At 54.1% G+C, this 24,930-nt stretch overlaps 10 protein-coding genes across 10 annotated transcripts; 5 read left to right on the top strand and 5 right to left on the bottom strand.

Annotated features, from left to right (window-relative positions):
• Positions 1–1,178: 1,178 nt before the first annotated feature.
• C8A04DRAFT_9433 (uncharacterized protein) lies at positions 1,179–2,614 on the top strand (the record flags this gene model as incomplete). Its single annotated transcript, XM_062785478.1, has 4 exons — positions 1,179–1,805; positions 1,918–2,098; positions 2,171–2,503; positions 2,586–2,614. The coding sequence occupies 4 exons, from the start codon at positions 1,179–1,181 to the stop codon at positions 2,612–2,614; spliced, it is 1,170 nt and encodes a 389-aa protein (XP_062640269.1).
• A 3,454-nt stretch (positions 2,615–6,068) lies between these two features.
• Positions 6,069–7,532, top strand: C8A04DRAFT_34467 (AAR2 protein-domain-containing protein; the record flags this gene model as incomplete). Its single annotated transcript, XM_062782834.1, has 2 exons — positions 6,069–7,401; positions 7,438–7,532. 2 exons carry the CDS (start codon positions 6,069–6,071, stop codon positions 7,530–7,532), a joined length of 1,428 nt encoding a protein of 475 aa, XP_062640268.1.
• A 506-nt stretch (positions 7,533–8,038) lies between these two features.
• Positions 8,039–8,927, top strand: C8A04DRAFT_9359 (uncharacterized protein; the record flags this gene model as incomplete). The annotated part of the gene is made up of 2 exons (XM_062785455.1): positions 8,039–8,496; positions 8,600–8,927. 2 exons carry the CDS (start codon positions 8,039–8,041, stop codon positions 8,925–8,927), a joined length of 786 nt encoding a protein of 261 aa, XP_062640267.1.
• A 1,192-nt stretch (positions 8,928–10,119) lies between these two features.
• Positions 10,120–11,163, bottom strand: C8A04DRAFT_25087 (uncharacterized protein; the record flags this gene model as incomplete). The annotated part of the gene is made up of 3 exons (XM_062779424.1): positions 10,120–10,488; positions 10,549–10,824; positions 10,939–11,163. 3 exons carry the CDS (start codon positions 11,161–11,163, stop codon positions 10,120–10,122), a joined length of 870 nt encoding a protein of 289 aa, XP_062640266.1.
• Positions 11,164–14,709: 3,546 nt separating this feature from the next.
• Positions 14,710–15,480, bottom strand: C8A04DRAFT_9426 (uncharacterized protein; the record flags this gene model as incomplete). The annotated part of the gene is made up of 2 exons (XM_062785474.1): positions 14,710–15,219; positions 15,310–15,480. The coding sequence occupies 2 exons, from the start codon at positions 15,478–15,480 to the stop codon at positions 14,710–14,712; spliced, it is 681 nt and encodes a 226-aa protein (XP_062640265.1).
• Positions 15,481–16,153: 673 nt separating this feature from the next.
• On the bottom strand, positions 16,154–16,899 carry C8A04DRAFT_25085 (uncharacterized protein; the record flags this gene model as incomplete). Its single annotated transcript, XM_062779423.1, has 2 exons — positions 16,154–16,711; positions 16,771–16,899. The coding sequence occupies 2 exons, from the start codon at positions 16,897–16,899 to the stop codon at positions 16,154–16,156; spliced, it is 687 nt and encodes a 228-aa protein (XP_062640264.1).
• Positions 16,900–17,779: 880 nt separating this feature from the next.
• C8A04DRAFT_25084 (uncharacterized protein) lies at positions 17,780–18,196 on the bottom strand (the record flags this gene model as incomplete). Its single annotated transcript, XM_062779422.1, has 1 exon — positions 17,780–18,196. The coding sequence occupies one exon, from the start codon at positions 18,194–18,196 to the stop codon at positions 17,780–17,782; it is 417 nt and encodes a 138-aa protein (XP_062640263.1).
• Positions 18,197–19,040: 844 nt separating this feature from the next.
• On the bottom strand, positions 19,041–19,939 carry C8A04DRAFT_25083 (ribosomal protein S19e; the record flags this gene model as incomplete). The annotated part of the gene is made up of 5 exons (XM_062779421.1): positions 19,041–19,096; positions 19,153–19,458; positions 19,535–19,582; positions 19,672–19,687; positions 19,907–19,939. 5 exons carry the CDS (start codon positions 19,937–19,939, stop codon positions 19,041–19,043), a joined length of 459 nt encoding a protein of 152 aa, XP_062640262.1.
• Positions 19,940–21,594: 1,655 nt separating this feature from the next.
• On the top strand, positions 21,595–23,208 carry C8A04DRAFT_9382 (uncharacterized protein; the record flags this gene model as incomplete). The annotated part of the gene is made up of 5 exons (XM_062785462.1): positions 21,595–21,756; positions 21,811–22,066; positions 22,120–22,814; positions 22,882–22,966; positions 23,042–23,208. The coding sequence occupies 5 exons, from the start codon at positions 21,595–21,597 to the stop codon at positions 23,206–23,208; spliced, it is 1,365 nt and encodes a 454-aa protein (XP_062640261.1).
• Positions 23,209–23,645: 437 nt separating this feature from the next.
• Positions 23,646–24,685, top strand: C8A04DRAFT_34461 (uncharacterized protein; the record flags this gene model as incomplete). The annotated part of the gene is made up of 3 exons (XM_062782833.1): positions 23,646–23,679; positions 23,780–24,207; positions 24,287–24,685. 3 exons carry the CDS (start codon positions 23,646–23,648, stop codon positions 24,683–24,685), a joined length of 861 nt encoding a protein of 286 aa, XP_062640260.1.
• Positions 24,686–24,930: the final 245 nt, after the last annotated feature.

Below are 24,930 nucleotides of genomic sequence, written 5' to 3'. Positions count from 1 at the left end.
AGCCCTCATTCGCCAAACGGGCCCAACCTGGCAGAGGGTGGTGGCTCCACTTGCGAAATCAGCCCCTGCTCAGCAGTTGTGTACAGAGAGCCAGCAGAGGGTGGACACCTGAAAGTCGCCCTGGGTCTGGGGGCCGAGTGACCACTCTCTGCGACTCTGCCTCAGGTCTTTCTGTTCCGCATTGCGAAGAGCTCTCAACCCCATCCCAATTTCCCTCCACCGTTCCTACCCCCACTTCGATTATAAAATCGCCCTTGGTCCCGCACTAAACTCAATTTCCTCCCACCCCGGCGCTGAACCCTCGGAAACCCTCGCGACTCTTCTTGCACAGGACGACCCGAACAAGCGTTCCGCCGCGACTCAACAAGCTCGAACAAGCTCGTCGTCACATCCTGCCGAGCTACTGCACGAAGCAGCCCGCTTTGGTGTGCGCCTCATGTTTCTGACCATTTTACCGGGTCGGGAACTAAACTTTACATCTCTGCGGCTCTGGTGCCCAACTAGCGAGCTAGCGTGCCCCAGATCGCACGCTAATCGCTTTCGCGGAACGCTGCTGTGTGTGCTTCGCGCTACCCCAACAAACCGAGCGACCAGACCCAGGCCATTCTCCTTCAGGTCTGCACGACTAAATTAGTGCGAGTCCTCGACCTCCACTCCCGGCGGGCATCGCGCAAGCACGCAGCACACACTCACACTCACACCTTTGGGTTCTCACACCCACGCATTCGCACATTCACACCCCTCCCCCTCCTCCACCTGCAACCCATCCTGGGTTGTTCCGCTGGACGACCAAATAAATCCCTGGGCCCTCCTGCCACCCAGGACAGTCGCCTTGGATTTTCCCCGGCCAAACCGACCGTGGTGTGCATATCCTTGGGAAAGCTATACATACCTTGAGGTGTCTTGTCTTGACCTCTTCCGACTCTTATTCACATCTCTTCTCATCGCATTTCCAATCACAACCTTCTCCGCCATCGTTATCACTATCACCATCACCAGTCCCATTACCATCAGCGCCGCCCCGACCGAGAGGACCGCGCTTGACCGAAGCACACCGTCGCGTCTTAGTTGTCGCGTCGATCCTCGAACCACACACCTAACCCTCCTCGCCCGGCAACGACATCCCTCCTGTCTTATCTTCCTGCTCCGCCCTCGGCACACCTCTTCGGTCCTTTTCTATGGAGCGCGCCGCCCCCGAGTACTCGCAGTCAGGTTTGCCTTCGCCCCATCCCAGTGTCGTCGGCGACACGCAGCTCAAGGCCGAACCCGTAGATCCGGCTTCCGCGACCCAGTACGCGACGCAGCAAGAGGCACGGTCAGCCAGCTATTCCAACTCGGGCACGCCCACTTCGGAATACAGCGTGTACCCGACCACCTCCCGGTCTGCCACCTTTCCCGACATGCAGCGCTCCTACCACCCCGCAAGTAACCCCAACGGGAGCGCAGGCGGTATGCCGCAAACACCAACAAGTCCGTCTATGCCTCTATCAGATGGGCAAAGCCATCAGACCCCCCAGCCAGAGCAGGCCAAATCTGACAGCGCTCTGCCTATAGATCCCTCCATTGCGGGCGCCAGCCCGACCTATGCGACTCATAGCCACTACCCCCCATATGCGCCCCCCCCGCAAGACATGTCCCAGGGCTACCAGCCGCACCCGGGCACGCCGGGCCTCTACACACAACCTCGCCCCGACTGGGGCGGCTATAGCCAGCAACCGGCCGGCCATATCACGCCTGGCACCCACATTTTCCATCAAGCGCCCCCCGCGACTGCCGCTACTGGCCGCCCTCATCAGGTAAGTAGTGTTTTTGGCTGTGTTGTGCCCATGTTACGTGGGAAAAATGCCACTTTCTCCGGTTCGGTGCGCAGACCTTGTCGCGCCAGTTCGTGACTAACACTGGGGGTTTTTTTTACAGGTGTATAGCTTCGTCCCTATTCCGGGCGCACAGCAGCACAAGAGGCCCAGGAGGCGGTACGAGGAGATTGAGCGCATGTACAAGTGCGGTCACGATGGATGCGAGAAGGCTTATGGCACATTGAACCACCTCAACGCCCATGTGACAATGCAGTCGCATGGTGTCAAGCGCACACCTGAACGTGAGTCTAAAACCATAGAGAAGCAGTTTTCACAGCCCCAACTAGGCTAACCTGTTGTGACCTTTCATGAAGTGTTCAAAGATATTCGCCGTGAGTGGAAGGCAAAGAAGAAGGACGAAGAGGCCCGTAAGGCCGCCGCCGCTGAGGAGGAACGCCAACGCCAGGCTGCGGTTGTTGCTCAGAACGGCTCGGCAGACCCGCAAGCTAGCGTGGATGCTACGCAGCCTGCGACGACGTACTCTGCTCCTGGAACCGTCCAGCTGCCTCCCATAGGCTACCAGCCGGCCCGCTATACTGGCCCCCCAACCCCCGGTATTCCCCAGCAGCAGATGCCCGAGTACAATTACAACAACTACTCGCCCGCATCGCCATATGGTCAGTCCAACCAGCAAATGTACACTCAGCGTATGTGTTTTTCTTGCTTTTTTTTGGTCTTTTTTTTGGTTTTTGGTTTGTGCTATGAGCTCACGTTGCTGACAAGATACAGACGCTGGTGGCCAGCCCCCCAGCCACTAAGACCAATTCCCACCTTGTAGCCAACTAGCTAGCACTTGTGGCAGATATTCTTGTCCCCTTTCTCTTTTCCCCCACGATTTCTCGTTCTTTTTGTTTTTGTTTTTACTCTGTTTTTTGTCTTGTTTTCCACTGCATCTCGAGTCCCGACATTTTTCATGGTCATTGCATGGAGTCGGGCATGGACAGGCGTGCATACTGCTCCAAGTGGGGAGCATGGGTTGAGTTGTTCTTTCACCGTGTGTTCTGGGCTGTCGGATATACCCCAAAAGGAGAGAGCAGGCGAGGGAGATGGGAGGGTGGGAAAGGGACGAGATGCAATGGGCACGGAGTTGTAATGCATTGCACGTCTTAAAGAGGGGGTTTCCTCACACGGGGTGTTTGTTGAGTTGGTGACTCTACCGTGGGCTTCCTGGCTGCCTAGCTAAGCGGACAATAGGCAAAGGTCTCGTTGTGGCTTGAGGAGCAAGCATGGGTTTGGAGAGTTGTAACAATGAAGGATTTGCATGTCTGGCTACTTTTTTTGTTCTGTTCTGCCCTTTAGCTTTTGCATGATTGCCTAACCTAGGCTACATGGAGAGAAACCAAGAATGGAGCGCGGTGTGAGAGGACCAAGGGAGATGGGGAGATTCTGGGAAGGGGGGGACGGGGGCGGAAGGCGTTCAGAGTTGGTTGGGTGGGGGGATGGATGGATTGGTGTCTGCGTATTGTGTACTTTATTTACCTTTATTTGCATTGCCCTTCGCTACTCTGGCGTAGGTGTGTAGCTGGCAGGCTTTATTTATTTGACTCATCAAGCAACCATCTAGTGATGCAACAACCGTGGTGATGATGTTTGGTGACAGGTGATTAATAAAGATTTTACCTTCCTTCTCCCGGGACGCTCGCCCATTGTGGTGCGCTATTTCGGATTTTGTGATGTATGGTTTATACAGTGATGGAGGAGGGGAAAATAACAGCTCACGCCAAGTTGGAATAATTAGCAAATACAGTACATAGTAACTAGTGTAAATCCGATGTTTGTCGGTTCTTCAAAATCCGATCCTCCCAAGCACTGTGGGAGACAGGGGTATACGCTCGCTTACTCCCGAGCCTCCGTCGGCCTTTGCCTTTTTGTCTTTCCAGAATCAGAGTACCGGGTCCTCAGTTGTTATTTGTACAGGCCGGAGCAACCAATAACCAAAACCGCTTGCCTTGTTTGCATGTGAACGAAGCAAAGTTCTTGCTATTCTCTGAACCGATATGAGATATAAGAAAGCGCTAGTTGGGCCCGGCCAGCTGGTCTACCTCAAGGTCAGATGGAGATATGTTCAGAGGCGGTTTGGGGGGGTTGCTTTTTGAAGGTACTGCGCTTGTTTATTCTCTAGAGGTATTGTTTCCCTGCATCCAATGTACAAGAATAGTGTGGGAACAAGCTGAGTGTCTGAGGTTCCTGCAGTGCAAGAGAGGTCGCTAAATATCTTAGTGTACTATGTATGCGCCGAGAACGCACAGTTCTAGGGGGCCACGTGGTAGTATACAAGAGTGAAGGGGGCGTGAACTGAGCAAAGTCAAGAGAGCTGTCAGCGAGTCGAAATGTTGCATTATTCGGGACATCCTTCCTGTTGGTGGCCAAGCTAGCCTTATGGGTTCCTTCTCCCACAGGTATCCCTTCCCTCTTCATCCCCCATGAAGACAAGCTAAGACGCGGAGAACCCAGGCTGACGGGATGGAGGGGCGGGACGGGAACATGCCCCTCGATCCGGGGAGATGCGGATCAAGACATTTTGGACATTAGCGCAAAACATTTATATGTGTGGTGAGTCCTGCAGGTTGTGACGGGTTGCAGATTTTTTTAGGAACCCTGTTTGCCCTTAGTCTTGTGTAACCACACCCCCAGGGCCCGGGAAGCGAACCCGAAGGAAGGGTCAGCACAAACTCGCGTTGAGAAGAGGGGTTTTGACTTCAGGATATATCTCCAGGTACCCTTTTTGCATCAAGGTGGGGGCGAAGAGGGACTGGCTCCTTGAATTGAGGACTATGTTCACGGAACGCAGAGATTCGAACGGAATGGTATGGCTTCCTCTGGCAAGAGGGATCACAGCATCGTCATCCTGGTGGTGGTCATTCTCGGTCACACATGGTGAGCCATGTGATGCTCTAATGGCGAGGATTCCCGGGGCATGGACAAGAGGGTCCAATGTTCCTTTCTTCGAGATGCAGCGTGTGGAAGTGATACCGAGGGGGGTCAGGCTCCTTCCTAAGAAAGAGCCGAGATGGGGGTGCAACGTGAGACCCAGGACCGGCAGGGGCCCATCTCACTCGGGCCGGGAAGCGGGCCGAGCATTTGGTTCGTTTCAAGTAGAGGTGGGGAGGCAGTTCGTGTTGGGTTGGGCGGTTGCAGATGTTGACGAACCCGCATTAGTAGAAGCAAGGTGGTAGGATGAGAAGCGTTGTTACCGCGGCTCGGCGGTTCGATTTCTCGAGAACAGGGAGTGCTTGGTGGGCCCGAAATCTTCTTTCTCCGGATTTTCCGGGAAATGCCTAGCCTGGGGAGCCTTAACGTTCTTATTTTCTCAACGGCTTTGGGGTGAAGGTGCATCGGGGAGTTCGGGCATCCATTTTCAACTCGTTTGAGAAGTAGCCTTCCTACCCCTGTCTCCCGACAAGCTCTTCAAACCCTGGGGGCCATGTGAGCAACAAGCATGTTCAGGGGTCTGGCAAACGAAACGATGAGGCGCTAACGTTATAAAATCGGTCTTGAAAACGAACTGTGGTTCGCTGTGGTACGGTACCCTCCCGCCAAGAAGCGACTTGGCGACTTCGAGGGGTCTCCAGGCCCCCCTGGTTTCCATGTTTGACCTTCATACCCTGACATGGGAATCGCCTTTCTCCCCGATCCGTGCATCCCGTTTCACAGTGACGCGGGCTCGGTCGGCATGGGTTGCGTGGGTATATCGAAAGGCGTCCCGTTTGGGGCGAGCCGATAGGGAAATGCTCGCTTTGCCCCCGAGACACCCCTCCCTGGCCCGAGGAATATTTCATGACTTCTTAAATACAGTGTCCCACCAGAGGTCATGGTGTTTGTCATTTTGGGCAAGGAGGCAAGCTAATGTGGACACCCACTGACTTTTTTTTGTGGATGTTCGACGGTATTACAAGAAGCAGGTGAATCGACCGGACTTTTGTCGAAACTCGGTATTTTACAAATACCATACATGATGATTCGTCCATAGCACACCACACGGAAACTTCCTGGGCAACGGGTCCTACTCCACCAAGCCTTGCCGACCAACACAACCAGATGCCGGATGCACAGAACAAGGAAACTCTAGGAAGACGAATTCGACCCCGAATCGATATCAATACACAGATACGATAATCAAAAAAAAACTCTCGGATCGCCCCAGAATTTAGACACCCGCCCCCCAGATGTACCCCAAGGGATTGTGAAGAGGCCGTTCACGGCGATCTCGATATGGCTGCGTCAACTGCGGCACTCACAGGCGCGAGCCTAGTTTCGCCCTCTCATACCCAACGCTCACTTCTTGAAAACGGGGACGTTTTCAGGTTGCTGCAGCTTCCTGAGAATTTTATCATCGGGCTGGACACCGTAGCCCTGACCACCAGCAAGACCTTCCACGGATTTCGTGATATCCCCCCAGGAGTACATTTCATCTGGGCCCAGCAACCAGGTGGTGTTTCTAGATGTGGATACTGGTTCGTCACTGGAGAGCGGGGGCGGCTGCGAGTGAAAGAATGGGATAGATACAACGAGGTGCTACGAGAACCACGACGCCAAGTTCAAGTGACCGACCATAATGACGACCTGGGAACAGTGGCCCAATTGCTGCGGCCATATGTCACCCAAGATCAACGCAACAGACCGAATGTGCCGATTGACAATGCCCTTCCCGCCTGGGCACAATCCCCCGCTACCGTCTGGGACACACTCACCACAGCCATATCGACGCAATCTCTCGCTAGGATCACAGGGAAACAGGGGGTAGAGGAATTTCTTGTCGATTTAATCGACTCAGCCCGAGACGTCCAACCCGACGAACCGAACCTGTCAACAAGCACCACTACTACCACCAACCAACTCAACTTCCTCTTCACCCAAGATTTTCGCGACCTCCGAATTCTAGACCTACGTTCTTCTTCAACAGCAACCACCTCCGAGGCCACCGATACCTCTCTCCGCGTCCAAGCCCTTCTCAGCCCCCACGAACCAAAGGAAAAAAAGCAGCCTCACGACGAACCGAACCCCAATCCCGAATCTTCCCTCCTAGCCGAACTACAATTCACCTTCCTCACCGGCACACACCTGGGCAACCCAGCCTGCCTTGAGCAGTGGTGGGATCTCGTCCTCAAAATTGTGCTACGTGCGTATGACCTCGCGCTGTCACACCCCAAGCTGGTGGCAGGCTTGCTGAGGACGCTGCATGCGCAACTGTTGTATACCGAGTACTATCTCGCATCACCAGGCGAAGCTTCTGGGGCTGGGGACGGAGCTAGAGCTGGAGCGTATGCAGGTGGAGATGAGGAGGGCGAAGGAAGAGGCTTGAGTGGGGATCGACCGATTTTTGTGCATAGGCCGTTGAATAAATGGAAGTTGGTGCGGTTACTGAGTGGGTATCGAGTGCAGCTAGACGGACTGCCACGAGGGGGAGAAGTGGATGGGACAGCGAGGCTGGAGGAGGTGGATGAGGTGTTTGGGGAGTTGGTGGGGTGGTTGTGGAGGATAGACATCGATTTGAGAAGGGATGAAGGAGCGCAGCAGGCAGGAGGGGAAACGGGGGGTGGCCAAGGTGGTAGTCGTCTTGGTGACGATCTGGATGCGGCAGATAGGGATAGTGAGGAGGATGAGGATGAGCAGCCAGTTGTGGTGGAGTTGGATGAGGAGGGAAGGGAGGTTGGGTTAGTTTCTTTCCGAGATTAGGGATGAAGGCCGTAGAGACCCCAAACTAGGCCTCGTATGTATGCTGCTGGGAGGGTCTCCCGATACCTCATCATGAAACAACTCACCAGTTGTGGTATTTGCTGCATGTACATACATCACGGAGGGTGGGGTGTATTGTTGAGCAAACCATGGCTATGTTACTGGAATCGTGACCTTGGTCGTATCATTTCTAAATCATTCTAGTGTAATTACATTGCCAACAACATTTTTCTGCAATTACTTTTATTCTTGGTGGTGTATTGGACTTGTTGTTTTGGAACTTACCTGCTTGATACACCCCTCGTCTAATCTTGCCTTTGCCCCACTGCACGTCACTCATTCAAGTCATCAACTCAACACCCATCACCTCCAGCACTTCTGCCTCAACTCTATCAAAGAAATCACCACATTTGCGAAAAATAACCCCGCCCATCCAGAATATACTTCCTTCCCATACCAATACAGAAACAGGGAATTCAACAAGACGACCAGCAAGGAGAATCATCATGTCCCGCAAAGGCGTCGGCCTCGCCGCGTTCGACCGCTCGCGACTGACTTCAGCCCAGTATGCCAGCCACGGGTCGTCCCTGCGCACTTCCAACGCCGCCGCCCTCGAGACTCAACTTGCCGTCTTCCGCAGCTTGTTACAACAGTTCGCGCAGACCCACGCCCGCGATATCCGCTCGAACCCGACGTTTCGCGCCCAATTCGCGCGAATGTGTGCTGCGATTGGGGTGGACCCGCTCGCCAGTAGCAGTAATAGTGGTGGAAGCGGTGCCGGCAGTAATTCTATTTGGGCGCAGTTGCTGGGGCGGTCGGTGAATGATTTTTATTTTGAGTTGGCGGTCCGGGTGGTTGAGGTGTGTGGTGAGACGAGGAGTGAGAATGGTGGGTTGATTGAGCTGAGCAAAGTGCGGGAGAGGATTATGAAGGCAAGGATGGAGGGCTCGCCAGAGATTACGGAGTGAGTTTGCTCTTGTGTTTCATCACCCCTCTCTTTACTTCTAGCAAGGGGCTCCTATCCCTATCACTCGGGTCATCCATTAATATGACTGACAACTCCGCAGAGATGACATCCTCCGGGCCGTCGCCACCCTCAAACCTCTCGGCTCCGCCTACTCCATTATCCAAGTCGGCCGCCGTCCCTACATTCGGTCGGTGCCCAAGGAGCTCAACACGGACCAGAGCGCCGTCCTCGAAGCGGCGCAGGTGCTAGGATACGTTAGCGTGTCGATGCTACGTGCCAACCTCGGCTGGCAACGTGCCCGTGCCCAGACGGCGTTGGAGGACTTGATGGGCGAGGGTATGTTGTGGGTGGACAAGCAGGCGCCGGACGAATGGGAGTATTGGAGCCCAAGCTTTATGCTGGGGGATCAGGTTACTGGCGGGGTGTGAGGGATAGGGGTATAAAGAAAGGATCGAAACGTTATTCGTCGTCCCGGGGATGGTGAAGGAGAGGAACACGGGGCTTTGCTTGTTCTCTCTCACTCCCCACCAGGCCTTCGCTCCGACAACACCTCCCACTATTCCCCCGGTCCAACGCAGCGCAGAAGAATCAAAACGGCTAGACTTGGGCCAGCCACCAAGGGCACGGCGTCCTCTTCACACTGCGGACTCCTCCGCGCGAGTTGATGAACCACAAATACACACATCAACAAGTTCCACGAGCAGACCGGCAAGCATATGACGACTGGGGGATCACCAAATATATGACTGGCGTACCTGAGGAGCTGACACGCTCATTGCGTTACTACGAAAGCACGTGAGGGGGGGTATTGAAACGACTACCAGATGGGACGAGGACGAAGACCGGTTACTAAGTACGGGATCAAATCGGCAAAGCTCCCGGCGACAAGTTTCTTGGGCATAGCTGGGCGTTGGTGCAAAAAGTGACAAGCCTAGACGAGGGGGGGTTGAAGACGGATGGAGTATCAGAGATGATGAGATGATGGTGTTGACTCCTTGCGAACACTCCGGTTTTGTTTTGTGTTGGATATCGAAGTAGCGTGATGATACCACATAAACATCATTTGTTTAACAACCGCAAGTACACCACAAGCCCTGGGGCCAATTATACGACTCAAAACGTACTTCCAAACTACCTTGGACATATTTGTTTGTATCTCATCTCATCCACCCTCACGCTAGCATCACACGCGCACAGAAAGAGCTAAAGATTCAGTCCATACCTGACGTAAAAAATAATAACATAAAATCCGACGAACATTATACAAGGTATTCCCATCCCCAAGAACCACCATTCAGTTCCATCCACCCGAAAACTCCCGCAAAGGAGCCGCCTGCCGCCGTCGTCACCGCACGCTTTCAGAAACATATATCACAATCCCGTCGTAACACAACTTAGCTAACCTGCCCGACCCCTCTTCTCCCGTTCAGTCGTTTGCGTTTTTTCACCCGCCATCCCCCCCACCCGTCCTGTGAAGATGAAAAGGGGCGGAGATGACGGCAGGTCGTCGGGCAGTGCCATGGTCATATCTTCGTTCCACACACTACATTGTGCTTCCAGTTGCCCTCGTCAACCCGCTATCTTGCGGCGCTCTCCTTCCCCCCCTCTTAAGTTGATAGCTTAGTAAGGGGGGTTAGGGCCGAGAGGCGGGTAGTCCTCGGGGCGGGGCCCGCCAACCGCAGAGTTGCCACCGGAGCCGCGGCCGCCCTCGCCAAAGTGCTTCTTGCGGAGAGCAGTGAGGCGCTTCTTCTTGGCGATGGTGTTGATGTACGTGCCGATGATGAAGGACACGAGGTTGAAGAAGGGCACCCAGGTGTGCTCGGGCAGGAAATACTGCGCAAAGGCCAGGCAGATGGGCGAGGTGATCCAGCTTACGCGCATGACACGCCAGAAGCTGACGCGCACCGTTGCCTTGACCTGATGGAATGTCCGGGCGCCGGCGACGAGGGACATGGCGACGAGGTAGACGGCGTTTTGGATGGGAGCGACCTAGAACTATGTTAGGAATTTATATTCTAGGAACCAAGTATTGTGAAAGGGGGTACGTACCACCAGGTTGCTGACGAGAATCTGCAAGACCTTGGCCTTCAGGCTGGTGCGGCCGCTGAAGATCTTTTGCAGCAGCCAGATCAGGAAGTGACCGAGAGGTGCGCTGACAAGAGCACCATAGGCGGCCATCTTAGGCACACGGGAAGTGAAGTAGTTGCCGTGCTTGTTGCGATCCTTGGCCAGCCACGAGGCCAGCAGCTCCTGGCTACCAGCCAGGGTGCCGGCCGTCAGCATCTTGGTGCGCAGCGGGTTGTCCTCTAGTTGTTTGAGGTAGGCCTAGAGGCAGAGACAGCATTAGCTAAAGCTTGGGGTTTTCCAAGCTAGGTTCCTTCGGTGTCATAATTCATTCATGACGCCTTGTCACGACGACGGGGGCGGGGCAAAACGTACAGCAAGATAACCCTTGGTGCCCGCATTCAAGCGGCCGCCGGTGATGGCCGTACCAACGACGGCGGCAACAGGGTGCTTGCCGGTGGTGCCGGGCAGGTTGCCGTGGGCCGCTTCCGAGATGGCGCCGGCGGTATGGCCGATGACGCCGCCCTTGCTCACAGCATGATCAAGGACAGCATCCTTGATCGCCTCTCTGTACGAATCCCGCTCGATCTTGACCGACATGGCGCGCGGTGGTTAAATCGACATCTACTAAGCGTAGGAGAAGCGGGGCGCGCGTGGCGGTCTGGATGTTTGGGTTTCGTAAGGTAATAATGCGTATTCTGGATATACGTGGTGTATGATTAGCCTCTTGCACAACTCCTGCGCCGGGTTTGCGGTGCGCTACGAGCTGGCGATGCGGCGGTTGCGTCGGGTCGACGGTTTGTTTACACTGGGGATTGCTGGGGGGATCGGGCGGGTCTCGATGTACACAAAAGTGCTAGCGAGCTTGCGTTTTTGTTTTGTTTATTTTCCCCGTTCCAGCATTCCTTTCCCTGTCGAAAAAAATAGGGTTTCGTTTGCGCTGAGGGGCACGCCAGACAGGAGAGAGGGGGAATAGGAAAGGGACTCACACGATTGATGGAAAGAAGAGACAGTTGTTCGAGCTGTTCGGGTTGGCTGGAGAGGGGAGAGAAAGCCGTCGTCGCAAAATCGGCCCTGGCCCGTCGGAAACGAGATCAAAGGGGAGGCTGGGCTTTTGCAGCAGGGGCTGGGAGGACTGGGGAACAAGCTGTGCTCCCCTGTCGCCCTGGGCGTCGCGACTGGCCCTGAGTGAGGGGCGCGTGTGGGGCCCGGGAAGCCGACCATAACAGGGGTTTCTGATTGGTTACTGTGTCCAATGGCCGAGGTTTTTGTTTTCCCCAGGCGGCTCTTCAGCTGGAACGAGGACAAGTCAGCAGCTGCTGCGGCGGCTTGCTTGCAAGTCTGGGCAAAAACATGGCCTAGTCCGATTGCTCATGAGCCCATGAAGCGCGGATCCCTGTCCGTGTTCTCGACCTCGGCCCACTCGATGGGGCGTTCCCTCGCGACGCGCGACGTCGGCCATGCCAGACAATCTTTGTCCATGATTGGCCCGAGGGCTGGCAAGTCTCTCAGTTTCGAAGTCCGATCCGATTCATACGCAAGAGAGGTCGTCGTCTTTGACCATGTTTCGCGGATCGAGCCGAGACCGACCCGCTGTCCTGGTTTGGGTGAACAAGCGCGTTGACCTCACGTCATTACAATTTGGCCGGCAAGGCGATTGATAACCGCGCTTCCCGGGCCCTTACAGCGGTGTATCTGAGCGTTGACACTTGCAATAGCTAGTTATGTAATATTCGTAGCTAGGCGTCCCATTTCAAGGTTGTTTTGGTTTGAAGTCTCAACTCCTCCCGTACATTCATCCCGACGTTGACACAATCCACGCCATAGGTATCAGTCCCCATTATGGCGTTTGTAGATGAAATATATCTTTTCACGTCCGGGAATACTTCCATTCTTCCCAAGGTTCATCGCTAGGTGTCCTGGTACTTACCTAGGTACCTGGTAGTCCCGGGGACATGGAGGAGACGAGGGAAGTAGCCGGTCCCGCTCAAGGAGAACGACATCTACGAAGGAAGTCGCAATAGAGGGAAAGGGCATCCACAGGCTCACTCGCTCACTACAGCTAGTTAGATACCTCTGTATCCGGACTTGCAAATTCCGCCCATTGCCATCTCAGTCACTTCGACATCATTGTTCCCACAATGGATGCGAGATGTGCTGCACGAACGTCTCTTTGGCAGCTGGTTGACGGATGGTTACGCCCTCATCTCTTACCCGTGCAGACAAAGCTCGCAGCCTTGCGGCACGCAACACGCTTTTGCACAGAGACCATCCGTTGCTTTGACTCCGGCTCCGCTTCTCTTTTATCTCATGCGAGAACTGACGGCATAGATAGCTAGCCAAAACTCTGCTCTTGCCCGCTGATGTCCTGACTTGCCAACCAACTTGTTCACATCCCGGGGGAAACGAGAGTCCCCCCGAGGCCCGGAAAAAATCTCGAAATGCTAATATTGAGCTTGACATTGGCGGATCCACAACATTTTTCTGCCTTTGACATTTCATATCATCCATTTCGAGATGGACGACCCCCCAAAAGCGAGCGGATGCGGTTTATCGGTCAGGACCGAGTTGAACTACGACACCGATGACGACGATGGCTTCCCAGCCCGGTCCCAGAGTCTTCCAAAATGGTTCGCGGCCCGGCCGGTGAGGTATCGGCGTCCCGATGTTGTGATGCCCGACTGTAAGCACTCGAGCATGGCGATTATCTACAATTCGCCTTTCCCATGTATGCGGTGCGGGCGAGTACCCCTATGCGGGATGCTGTACCGCTGTGTGGTAGACAGGGAACCGCTTATTATCGACGCAAGCGATAGCGAGATTCCGGTAAAGCAGATCTTATTTATTCGGGCATATGAGATGAGCTGTGGCTAAACAATGTGTCCAGGTAACCTACGACGATATCGGGCGCAAATTTACAGAAGAGATGTCTTTGGGGAAGTTTGGCCCCGACGTACGGGGCGAGGCGCTGAGCGTTATGACGGAGAAGTCTCTGGAGCAGCGAAAGTCCTATACACCAGAGCAGGTCTATACTCTTATAACACAATGGGAAAATGTGGGCACTACACGATCTGTTTTAGAAACCCGGTAATTGTTCTAACGTCGAGTCTAGGTCCACAAAATGATAGCCGACGAGAGAGAACATCTCGGGCTCACCGACGGGTTTCCCGCGAGGTACAACTATCCACATGATGACCAGCCATGGCTCCCACGTCGGGATTTTGAGTGCCAGTACAAGGCCTGCATGACTTGTCATAGCATCGGCCGACAAAAATCGTGGGTCAGTCTGGACGGTGTTTTGAACGGTGACATCTTGCCCACCGTTGCGACCGGCTTCTCTTCGAGCCCTACCCGCAGACGGCCTGTGGGGGACGCTGGGTTAATCAAAGACCTAGGATGCAGTGCCATCCCATTCGTAAGTGAATCTAGTACTCTACCTATCGCCCCCAGCCCTAACCGTGACTCAGCCTCGCATCGATCCCGAGCCATCTCCTGGGCCTAATGATCCTGCTTCAAGTACCAACAACATTGGAGTGTCCTCCACGCGACGGTCACAATCCTACAATCGAGGCTCACTACCTCCCCTTTCTTCCCGCCCCCCCATCCCCCAAAGGAGCAGCAGCCTCGCTGCCATTCCCCGGGAAATGGCCGACGATGTCGAAGAGACTGTGCGGACGGAAGTTTGCTACCCGGAGCACATCCTAGCGTGCTGGATTCCTCTTCCAGAGGTGGACGGTGATGAGCAAAGTCGGCTTTCGGAGGAGTATAACTTGGTACCCGGAGAGCCTCAGGGAGATACAGTCCAGCTTTCAGAACGACCACGTACGATGAGCGATGGAGTTGCGTTGGCGGAGGAGGCTCTCGATCAAGGAACAAATGATTTAGAGACAGCTATCTCGCTTATGGATAGGCCAGTGTAGCTCGAGGCGGATAGATACCAGCGTCTGATAGAGTCTGAGCGAGGGTAGACACAATACTTGGTGATAAGCGTTGCTATATTCCGCCACTTCCACATGATTTGACAATGACATGCGCCCAGTACATATTCATGACCATTATGAACCTCATGTTGCAAACACACAATCCGTGTTCCAGCTAAACGACACTTGCCCGCTCCCGTGCGCCCTACACAAACATGCACCGCTCTCACATTGGAATCGCTTTCATCTCCTGCAGCGTAAAATACCTTCTCATCCTCTCCGCTCCCAGATCCGCCACCTCCTGATCCAGATGCGCCAACAACACATCACCACACACATCAAGCTTCTCCTTCAACACCCCCAGCTCAAACTCACACTCCCCATCCTTACACCTCCGCAGGTACGCCGCCACCTCATCCATCCCATCATGAATAACCTGATGCTGCCTAAGAAGCTCACAAGACTCCTTATCCTTACCCCCCTTTCCTTTTCCCTTCCCTTTCTTCCCTCCTCCCCTAGAAGAAGAAGAAAATGGAGACGCGGAAGACCGGAAAGCGGGCATCTTGCGCCCTAGAAGCGGGTACAGATGGGTTTCTTCGATGGAGTGGTGCATTTCGAGGTAGCGGGCTAGGCGCAGGCCTTCGTCGAGGAATTGGCGTAGGCTCATGCCGGCAGGTCGGCGGCGGTTGGTGCAGGCGGTTTGGAGGGTGGTGTACATCTGGCGGAAGTGGTCGTGCTGTTCGAGGGGTGAGTATGGGGTCAACAGGGAGGGCATCCCGGGTGAGGGAGGGGGGACCGGGAAAAGGAGCGGCAGGTGAGGCCTTACGAAGTATTCCATCTGCTCCGCGAGACGGTTGTAAACGCGGAATTCTTGGGGGGTAAGGGGTGGGAGTGCCGGTTCAGGTTCTGGCTCTGGCTCTGCTTGTTGTTCTTCTTCCCATTCTGAATCTAGTTGTTGAGCCGGTTCCTGCTCCGCTGCCGTATCAGCAGACTGCATGTTGTCGGTCCGGACCCCGGGCTGGATCTCGGGCTGAGACTCCGGGCCGGAGTTGGACACGGAACAAGCTGACTCGCTCGGGTTCATTGCGTTTCGGTTCGGTGTTGCTTATACACCACCAATGTATCGCTTTTCTAGAGTGTCGGGACCGTACAATTTGCTGGACGGATTACGTTGGACCCGTTAATGACTTTTTTTGCCTCGTTTGCGGTCAGATATGATGGCTAGGCCGTATTTATCAGAATCACGTAAGCACGAGTTGAGTGAGTTGGAGATTTGGCGGGGCATTTTAGGACGAGAAACGCAGCGAATGCCTGTAAGTTTAAGGAGTCAGGTTGGCGGCTTTTCATATCACTTCTTGAAAGATATTGACGGAGCGGCTTATTTACTTTTCATTTTAGCGTCGTATTTATCACCACTTTTAGTGGCAGCAACCGTGACATAGTGTCTGCAACTCAGTTGAAAGAGATAAAACTACCTACGCGAGTGTGCAAAGCCAGAAACTACAATGAGTGAAGATATCCCCCCTGGCCTACTCATATTATTCCTTTCTTGAAGCAGTAAGTTGACGGCTGCAGAAGGGATCCTCGAAAAGGGGGAAAGAGTGTTAAAACATACAAACGAGGGGAGGAAAAAAGCTCGTTCCAATGATTGCTGGAGTTAGCACCATCTCTCATACCCCTCTATCGCCTTCGCCTCTCTTCTGCCTAAAGTGTTCAACAGCGCGCGCAAACCCACTCCTCGCGCGGATGCTTTGCTCTTTCCGCGTCTTAGTAGCCCTACCCTTCTTCCTCCCCCCCGCGCTCTTTGCCTCGGCCCTCTTCTTACCGGCCGGCGTCTTCGCTATTTGGGGCGGGTTAGGGCCGCCTGATTGGTACGGCGGTGCCTGTCTAGCATGAGTGGATGGGTTGCGGCCCTTGTAGAGGAATCGCGCAAGGTTTGGTCTGGCCTCCATGGATGCTTGTCGTGAAGCCGTCTTGAAGTACCCAGACCGGCCAGCGATCGTGGAGATGGGTTCATGAAATAGGGGCGTTTCGTACCCCGCCGGTGAGCCCTGGGAGACATGTGCCTCCTCGTCGCTGTCGGTTGGAGCTCGGCTAGATGTACCGGAGGGGAGCTGGGGGGACGGCAACGAGGCTTCAAGGTGAGACGAAAACTCATCTGCGTCAATCCGCCGACTCCTGGGTTTTGCGCACTCGTTGCCGTGGTCATCCACATACACCCGCCACGCCTAAAAGCCCAGGTCAGTAAAAAGTCACTGAGGCTTCGGGCTTATGCTTTGACACATACCTCCGGTGCTTTAGATGGCACCGGCTTAGTCTTGGGCCGTATTTCCGCCGGGCCTGAACGTCGACTTTTGGCATCATCGCCACCATCACTGGAAACACCCTCAGTGCTAGCGGCCGTTGTCTGCTCCATGAGAAACCTCCGTTTGCAACGTTCACATCCGCATTTGGGGCAACCAATCAATGCCTTTCGGTCACCGCGCGTGAGGAATTCACATGCCTCGACGAAGATCGAGATCCCCGTCATTCGCTTTATGGCATCCAGAAACTCCCAGCACTGTCCTCAGCTTTAAGTGGTTAGCTTATAAAAACGGTCCTTGAACTCGTGAGATAAAGGGAAAGCAGGGGGAATGTACGTTGTGACAGGGAGAATGGTCTAAATATATAATAGCCTCCCGCCATGCTAGCGGCAACCTGATATCCCCTAGCTCGGCTACCCGAGTGAGATCTGTTGTTTGTACGTTGGCATGTAGAGCAGCGATGACCCAAAACGTAGCTAATTTCTTTTCCTGCTAGGTGGTTAGTCCAATATAACTAGCGGCCTGACCATTGAGCTTACAGAATGAGACGCTGTGAACCTCCCATTGTGTTCTGGTAGGGATTTCCCGTTAGTATCACGGAACGATGCCTCCAGCTCAACCCCAAGCACTCTCGCTAAAGAGCCCACTAGCCTTAGATACTTCACAGTATCTAAGACATGTGGGCCTCGCCGTTCATTTGGAAGCCAGCCGCTCGTGGCGGCCGTCTTGACCTCGGGCCTGGAAACCGAGGCGATGAACCCGGTAGTCGCCATCTCAAGATTCGCTCTAGCGATTTCGAATTCTAGAGACGGGCGTAGGATCGTGAGGGTCTTTCCTTCCTTCAAGAAGACGGGCCTTGCATCTTGATGTTGCCCGCTTCGACGGCTGTACATAGGATTAGTTTGTTAGCAAATATTGCTTACCAAAAAGAGTTACGACAAAACATCCCCGCCTGTTTGAACTAGGAGATGGGAAGACGGGCGGGTTATAACGTCAATGTCCAACTAACCAGGACTCTAGTGCCATAGAATGCTGTAGGATCTTGGCTATCACTTGTCTCTCGGTGTGTTGGACGCTGGTCATAGACGGTAGTCCGAGGCGCTTGTACAACTGAAGCTTATCCCCGAAGGGGCTGGTCTTGGTGTGGGCGAGGGCATCTCGGCCTCGTAGGTCTCGCACTAGCACTGAGGCTCCATTCTGAAGGAGAAACCGGGTGATTTCAAGACGGCCGGCGAGGACGGCTGTCATTAGTGCCGTGGTCCCATCCATGTCGGGGGCTTCAAGAATTTCGTCCGTGTGTATCTTATCACTGAGGATTTCCTTGACGCGACCGAGTTGTCCAAGAATGATTGCAACATGCAAGTCGTTGAGGCCGTGAGCCTTAAGCTCCTCGGCTTCGGCTTGTGTCATCGCTAAGTCAGTTCGGGAGGAAAAGGCAGGTATCCCTCAAGAGAGTCTGTTAGCACGCGTTCTATCACAGTAGAGCTGACAGCTGTAACAGCTGGGCATCAGGTAAAGCACCATTTGAACGCTGAATCAAGAAATGTAGCACCAAAGCAACAACGCTATACCTACACCGAGTCGATGAGAAAGTCGGAAGAAGAATGCGAACCACAATTCGCTTCCGAGTCTGTGATTTCAATATTTTGATCGTGGTCAAGCCTGAAAATTACTATGAACCAAAACCGGTCCAGAAAGCGCCTTGGTTGGGGACAGAAAGGTTAGGAAAGAAATGTGAGGAAAGAAGGGGATCAAGTTTGAAAACCGCTAGAATATCTGAGAGGAACCACGCCTCTGTTGGCAAAAGTCGGAGAGAGGAGAGGCGAGTCGGGACAACGTGAAACGGAAGATGGTGCGCGAAGTGGGAACGCGAGAAGGCACGAGGATTGAAATAGAGAATGAGGGATGAAAATGGGAAGAAGACGGCAAGAGGTCGAGGAATAGAGGACGGGAACATTGTTATCGAGTCGTTAGATACGGCAAGTTTCACGTCGAGGAAGGAGTGGTACGAACGCAATGAACGAGTAGTATCAGATTTGGTGTGAACCGATATCAGCGAGGTTGACTGTGCGGGTGGAGACGAGGGTCAGGCTCAGATGATCAAGCAAGCCAGAAATCCCTTTTATAACGCCTGAACTAGATGCTACCGGGAATCATGACCAGTCCCAAACCACATGGTGCTTCCAGCCCTGATACCGCGTCCTTACGGCGTGGGGGCGGCGCTACACAAGCCTTCCCGAAAAAGGAGAATCTTCTACTCGTCATCCTCCTCCTCCTCTTCATCAGCCTCAGCGACCGTTTGCGCGATACCTGCATCTCAATTTAGTATGACGACAAGACCATAGTGTGGATTTAGCGAAACTCACGGTCAAGATCACGCTGGCCTTGTTGGGTGATGCGACGGCCACCCTTCTCCTCATCCTGCTCCAGAACCTGGATCTTCTCGAGCGACTGCAGAACCTTGCGGTCGACAGAGCCGCTGGCATCGACGTGGTGCGAGGGGCGCGAGCCGCGGTTCTTCGCGCTGCCATGGACCTTGCGGAGACGGCCAACACCGACGGTTTTCCTCAGGTAGACGTGGCGAGCGACCGAAGCAGCACGGACGTAGTACCAGTCGATGTCCTGAGGGGGCATCTCCTTGGCCGGCCCAGTCTTGACGGTATCGACCCAACCTGTGTAAGAGCTATGGTTAGATATGGTGGTCGTCGAGCCGAGTGGGAGTCTCGTTGTTCGGATCCGGGGACTAACCGGGCACAGGGAGCTTGCCCTGGCGCTTCAAGAAAGCCGCGTACGCCGCTAATAAACCGTTAGTTTTTTCTCAATGAACTACATAGCTGGAACGCCCAAGTGTCGGGTAAGGAACGGTTTTTGGCACACAAACTTACCGACGAACTTGTGAGCCTTTTCGCCAGTAAAGACAACACAATTAGCAAAATTCCGTCTTCAGAGATCTTTCGACCCCCTCACGCCTGCTCCCTTTCATCTTCCATATTGCTGCTGTGACGGCCAGTGGTAGAGGCTCATCACGGCCGAGCTTCGCTCGCGGCGAGTCGCACAGCGAAGAATGTTTCGGGTCTCGGTCGCAGAGGCCGTTTACGGCGAAGAGCTGCAAACACTTACATCGACATCGCGAACGGTGACACCTCCGGGCATTTTGGCGGTTTGTTTGGAGGGATTTGAGCGGAGACGGTAGGATTGATCGTTCGTGATGGTGCGAAACTGTCGCTGTGCTCTGGTCTCGAATTGAGGTGGTGTCTTGAAATTTTAGGGTGGGGAATAGTCTTGGCGCTCCTGCGAAATCTTAGGGCTTCGGCCCTTTGATCATGGGCTAATATAACCCTAACCCTTACCAGCCTGACCTCGCAGCTTTTGATTGTGAGGGGTCTGGAAGACAACTCTCATTGCTGTGAGCCCCCAATACTCCACAAGACGCCGTTCCTCAACAAGGCCGTGTGGCCGGACCGGGCCGGGACTTTTGTCTTAATGTTGAAGCATCGAGGGGTAACAGCGCTTAGATTCAATTTTCACCTATTCGTATAACTAGCGACCAGCCGCTCTGCCGACTTCTGTCCTTGACTGCTCAGGCACTCGAAGACGTCGCAATTGACTCAACTGATGCCTCGGGCAGTACCAGTCTTACGCCTCGTCGTTATTTCCAGCTCTTCTTCATGTAGGAAACAGTTCGGTTCACGGATGACTGTTACCTATCAATCTACACGTGACTCCCTTCAATCTTCGGCGGGCACTGCGGCGGCAAGGGCAGGTGAGGTTTTTGATTCGGCTGACAAGAGGAAAAATGAACGACACCTGTTTCGGCTGGGGAAGGGGGCCTCGGAGATGAGACGCAGGAACAACGTGTCTGCAGATGCAAAGCATTATCACCTTGTTTCTTCCTTGGCCCCGGCCAGCGAAACATGGGACGACTCCTTACACCTGTCATCCAATTCCGTGCAGTCCACCGAACCATGGGGCTGGCGTGGGATGTGAATGAGGCCTGTCGTACCGGCCTTGGCGAGCGCCTCCTCCCGATCTCCGACGACATGTGTTTCATCATCTCGAGGTCGCTCTCCCTGCGACCACGGTTTTAAAAAAGAGACCTTCGATGAATGGGTATACACTGGCGCCAGAGTGGAGGAATAAAATGATTTTCATGATGCGCCACCGGGATTAGTGGCAATCGTTCGTTCCCTGGGCCGTTGACCAAACAACCACATGGGCTGCACGGGTTACCGCCGCCTTGGTGCCATTTTTCTGACTGCATCCAAACGTTCAGCTCCCGTTACGTGGTCGGCAGCGTACCACTAAGGGGAATGGGTCATTCGCCCGACTTCGTCCCTAGTCCACCTCTAGCACCCCCTTGCCTCCACGACATCCGGCGCGAAACGGCCATGTTCGTGAACCTGCACGTTGCGGGGTAGGTGAAACTCTAATCTAGGAGCTAGAAAGCCCCCCTAGATTCCAAATATGGGACTTTCCTCTTCCCACGGTAACATTGGATGTAAGCGTCAATTAACTCCTGGACGCGCCCAAAGCTCGTGAAGGACAGAGTCATTATGGATAAGTAGTCCCAACTCGGTCGCTGTCCCCTGACGTTGGGCCTCCGCCACCGGTCTCTCTCTTTCCCTAGGTGTCGATATTGAGGCATGATGTGTATGAATATTGTCTTTCCTTGACACTGCCTTTCCGTTCCTTTTTCGAAGCCTGACTTACCTGCGGTGCGGGCATATACCTTCGTTTCTTATTAGTTGATCTGGCGTCAACCCCTGGCTTAACTCACACGCTCTTTCTCCCGGGGCCCCATCAGCATCATGGCCCCTATTACTCTCCTTTCACTACTCACGTGGGCTACTCTCATTTACGCCATGCCTTTCCGTATCCGGGCGGTTGACGCATTGAACGAGGAAGCCACAGCAGAAGCCCAGCAGCGCGATGCTGGTGCAACTCGAGCCTTTTCCAACGTTCAGATCAAGGTACGAGCTACCTCCATGCTTCACAGACTGATTTTGTCTAACACGAAACGTCAGACTTCCGATGGCAAATGCCTTTTTGTCGATAAACTGTCAGGAGACTTCCGTGCCAACCTCACGCCTATCCAGGTCGCCGATTGTGGATCGACCGACGGGCAGGGTTGGGATATTATTACGGCGGGTAAACACATCAATGCCGACAATGCTATGCTCATAGTTAGCACCTTGACACAAGCGTGCTTCAATTTTGATCCCCGCCGGGCTGCCGGGAATCAGGTCCTTCTATTTTCATGTGGTGGGCGTGCTGATGGAGGTAAGGTGCCCCTGTCCCACCGAAGACTTCAGAAACTGACGATCGTGACTTAGGGGGCGAGGTTGCTGATTCGCAGCTGTTCGCTTTCAAGGGTGGTGCTGGCCCGCTTTCGCTCGAGCCGCAGAACCAAGCCGGGTCTTGCCTCGTTGTGAAGGGGAACGCCATCGACATCGCCAACTGTGGCGGCGGTGGCGCCGGCCAATCTTTCAAATTTGGAGATGCCGCTGGGGGTCAAGTTAACACTCCCGGAGGTGAATCGTCGACTACTTGCACCAAGACTACTCGAACAGTAACCGCCGCGCCCTCCCCAAGTGGTGACGGCACAGCAGCACAGACGGCGTCTGCAACGCAAGCAGCGACTACCGGCGCAGCTGGCGGCGGGAATGGAAGTGGAAGCGGAAGCGGAAACGGGAACGGAAACAATAACAACGCCAACATCCCAACCGCTAACCCCACGGATCCCGTACCTGTGTCCCGAGCCGGCGGCACCCTCCAGCCTACCGCTGCCGCCGAATCACACCAGCGTGACGAGACGGCCAAGCGTGCGTTTAGTAGCGTGTCGATACGTGCTCCTAACGGACAGTGCCTGTTCATTGATCCCACGGCAGGCGACTTCCGCGAGAACTTGATCCCGGTATCGCTAGTTGACTGCACAGGGGCGCCAAATGAGAAGTGGGATGTCATTACCGAGGGAAAACATAATGCCCCGAACCCGCAAAAGCCGGCGGCTTTGGTTGTAAGCGCTTTGGTAGGTGTATCTAACCAGACGAATTGTAAAAAGTGGTGGTTGCTGACTCTGCTTTGCCTCCTGATAGACTCAAGGTTGTATCAGCTTCGATGGAAGACGACAACCGGGCGATACGGTCACTTTGTTTTCATGCGGCGGCCGTGCCGACGGTGGTAAGTCCCCTAGTATCATTGCCAACCAAACTTGACTTTAATTTTTCGTTCGCTTCGCTGACCGCCCGTCCTTAGACGGCAAAACCGACGGCAACCAGCTCTTCCCGTTTATCGGCCAGACAAGCTTCGCGCTTGCGCCCAGCAACGAGAACAACAAGACTTGCATTTTGCCTGGTAATGGGAGGCTGGATTCTGGGCCATGCCCTAGTGATGGGTCTCAGCTGTTCTCCATTTTCGAGTGAGTAGGGATACATGTTCCTATAGGTGCGCACAGAGGAGCGCTGGGAGTGGAATGCCGGGAACTCGTAACTTTCGGCCGTCTTGTTCGATTCGGGCCATGTATTCTAGCCATGTTTTTGTAACCGTGGAGCGCGTGTTGTATTTTTAGTTGCCCCCTTCGGTCAACTCGTTAAGTGTGATCTTGTTGAGTCTCGGATTGGGGTCGGGTTCCTTGTCTTGAGAGACATGTTTTGTTGCTTGATATATCTGGAATCGTCGGGATTGTCGTTGTCTCCATCAAGGGAGGCCGTGTCAAGTAATAGTGTACCCAATCCAATTCGCATCATTTCCCATTAACTGATTAATCAAAGGCGGACAAAGTTTGGCGGGGTGCTGCCCCACTTTAAGCTCCGTACTCTCCGACTGAAGAGCCCCGAGGGAGCTCCAGGGACCTGACATCATGCCGAAATTTTATTTTCCGCAAAATCCGCTTGGTCCGCAACCCTGAACCGAGCGGCGAAAGCTCCCGTCCGGCGCATCCCGACAACTCTGGATATCCCGTCCGAAATAAAGACGCGGAAGAGCTGTCTATAGCCACGATGCCGAGCTTACGGTGCGTCGATGCGCCTGCAACGGCCAGTCTCTTTGTTCACCTCAGCATGCATCGGCAACCGCTCACATCCGGCGTTGCCCTCCCTATCCTGGACCTCTTCGTGCCCATGCGGTCGAGGGCCACGATGGCGCCCCGGGCACCTTCTAGTCGGGCATACTACGCTATACCGACGAGTTCATTAAACGGAATACGCCGTTCTGCGCGCTACACATACATATCGAGAACATTACTCCCACCACAGGTCGCATCCCGCCAACACCCGACGATAACACCACTCACCACGACCGTTCCCTCCACCCGTAGTTTCACGAATTCTGTCCGTCGGCACGCAACTCAAGCCCTGTTCAACCCACAAAAGGACGAAGATGGTAATGAAATGGTGCTGGAGATCACCGAACGCGCAGCCAAGGTACGAAAGTCCCGTTGGCATACCCATGTCCGGGCGTGTCTACATGTGTGACTAATACCTCCGCCTCTCCTCCCGTTAGCGCCTCTCCGAGATAATGGCCAAAGACTCCAACCCCAACCTCGCCCTTCGTATCCAAGTCGAGAGCGGTGGTTGTCACGGCTTCCAATACCTCATGAAGCTCGTCACGCTCCCGTCCTCACTTCCCACACACCCAGTTGCCGTCACCGAAGAACAGGATGCAAACAATACCTCGGCCACCATCAACGAAGACGACACGATATTCACATTTGCATCCGCCGATGGCCCCAAAGCGTTAGCTGCGCCTAAGATTATCCTCGACTTACCGTCATTGGAACTGCTGAAGGGGAGCAAGGTCGATTTTACTATGGAGCTTATTGGCTCACAGTTTAAGATTGTAGACAATCCACATGCTACAAGTAGTTGTGGGTGTGGGACGAGTTTCGATATCAAGATATGACGCGGTTCCCTACTGAATCTCGGTGCTTGAAAGTTGCTGGGGTTGGGGTCTGGAGCGGTGGACGTGGGATATGTACACTACGAGAGTCATGAAGGTGAACATAACATCAGGCGTGGTACCGTGGCACAATGGTGTGGTATTGAAAACGTTGACAACTCTGTGGCATTTGGCCGTCCCTGGTCGACGGGACCGTGAACTAAAATCACAAGCTCTGAGGGTGAATAAGATGTGGTACGCAAAATGCG

This window comes from Dichotomopilus funicola, assembly GCF_033296635.1.
Source record: "Dichotomopilus funicola strain CBS 141.50 unplaced genomic scaffold C8A04scaffold_5, whole genome shotgun sequence".
Classification (NCBI taxonomy): Eukaryota; Fungi; Ascomycota; class Sordariomycetes; order Sordariales; family Chaetomiaceae; genus Dichotomopilus; species Dichotomopilus funicola.
This window is presented reverse-complemented; position numbering and strand designations above follow the sequence as displayed.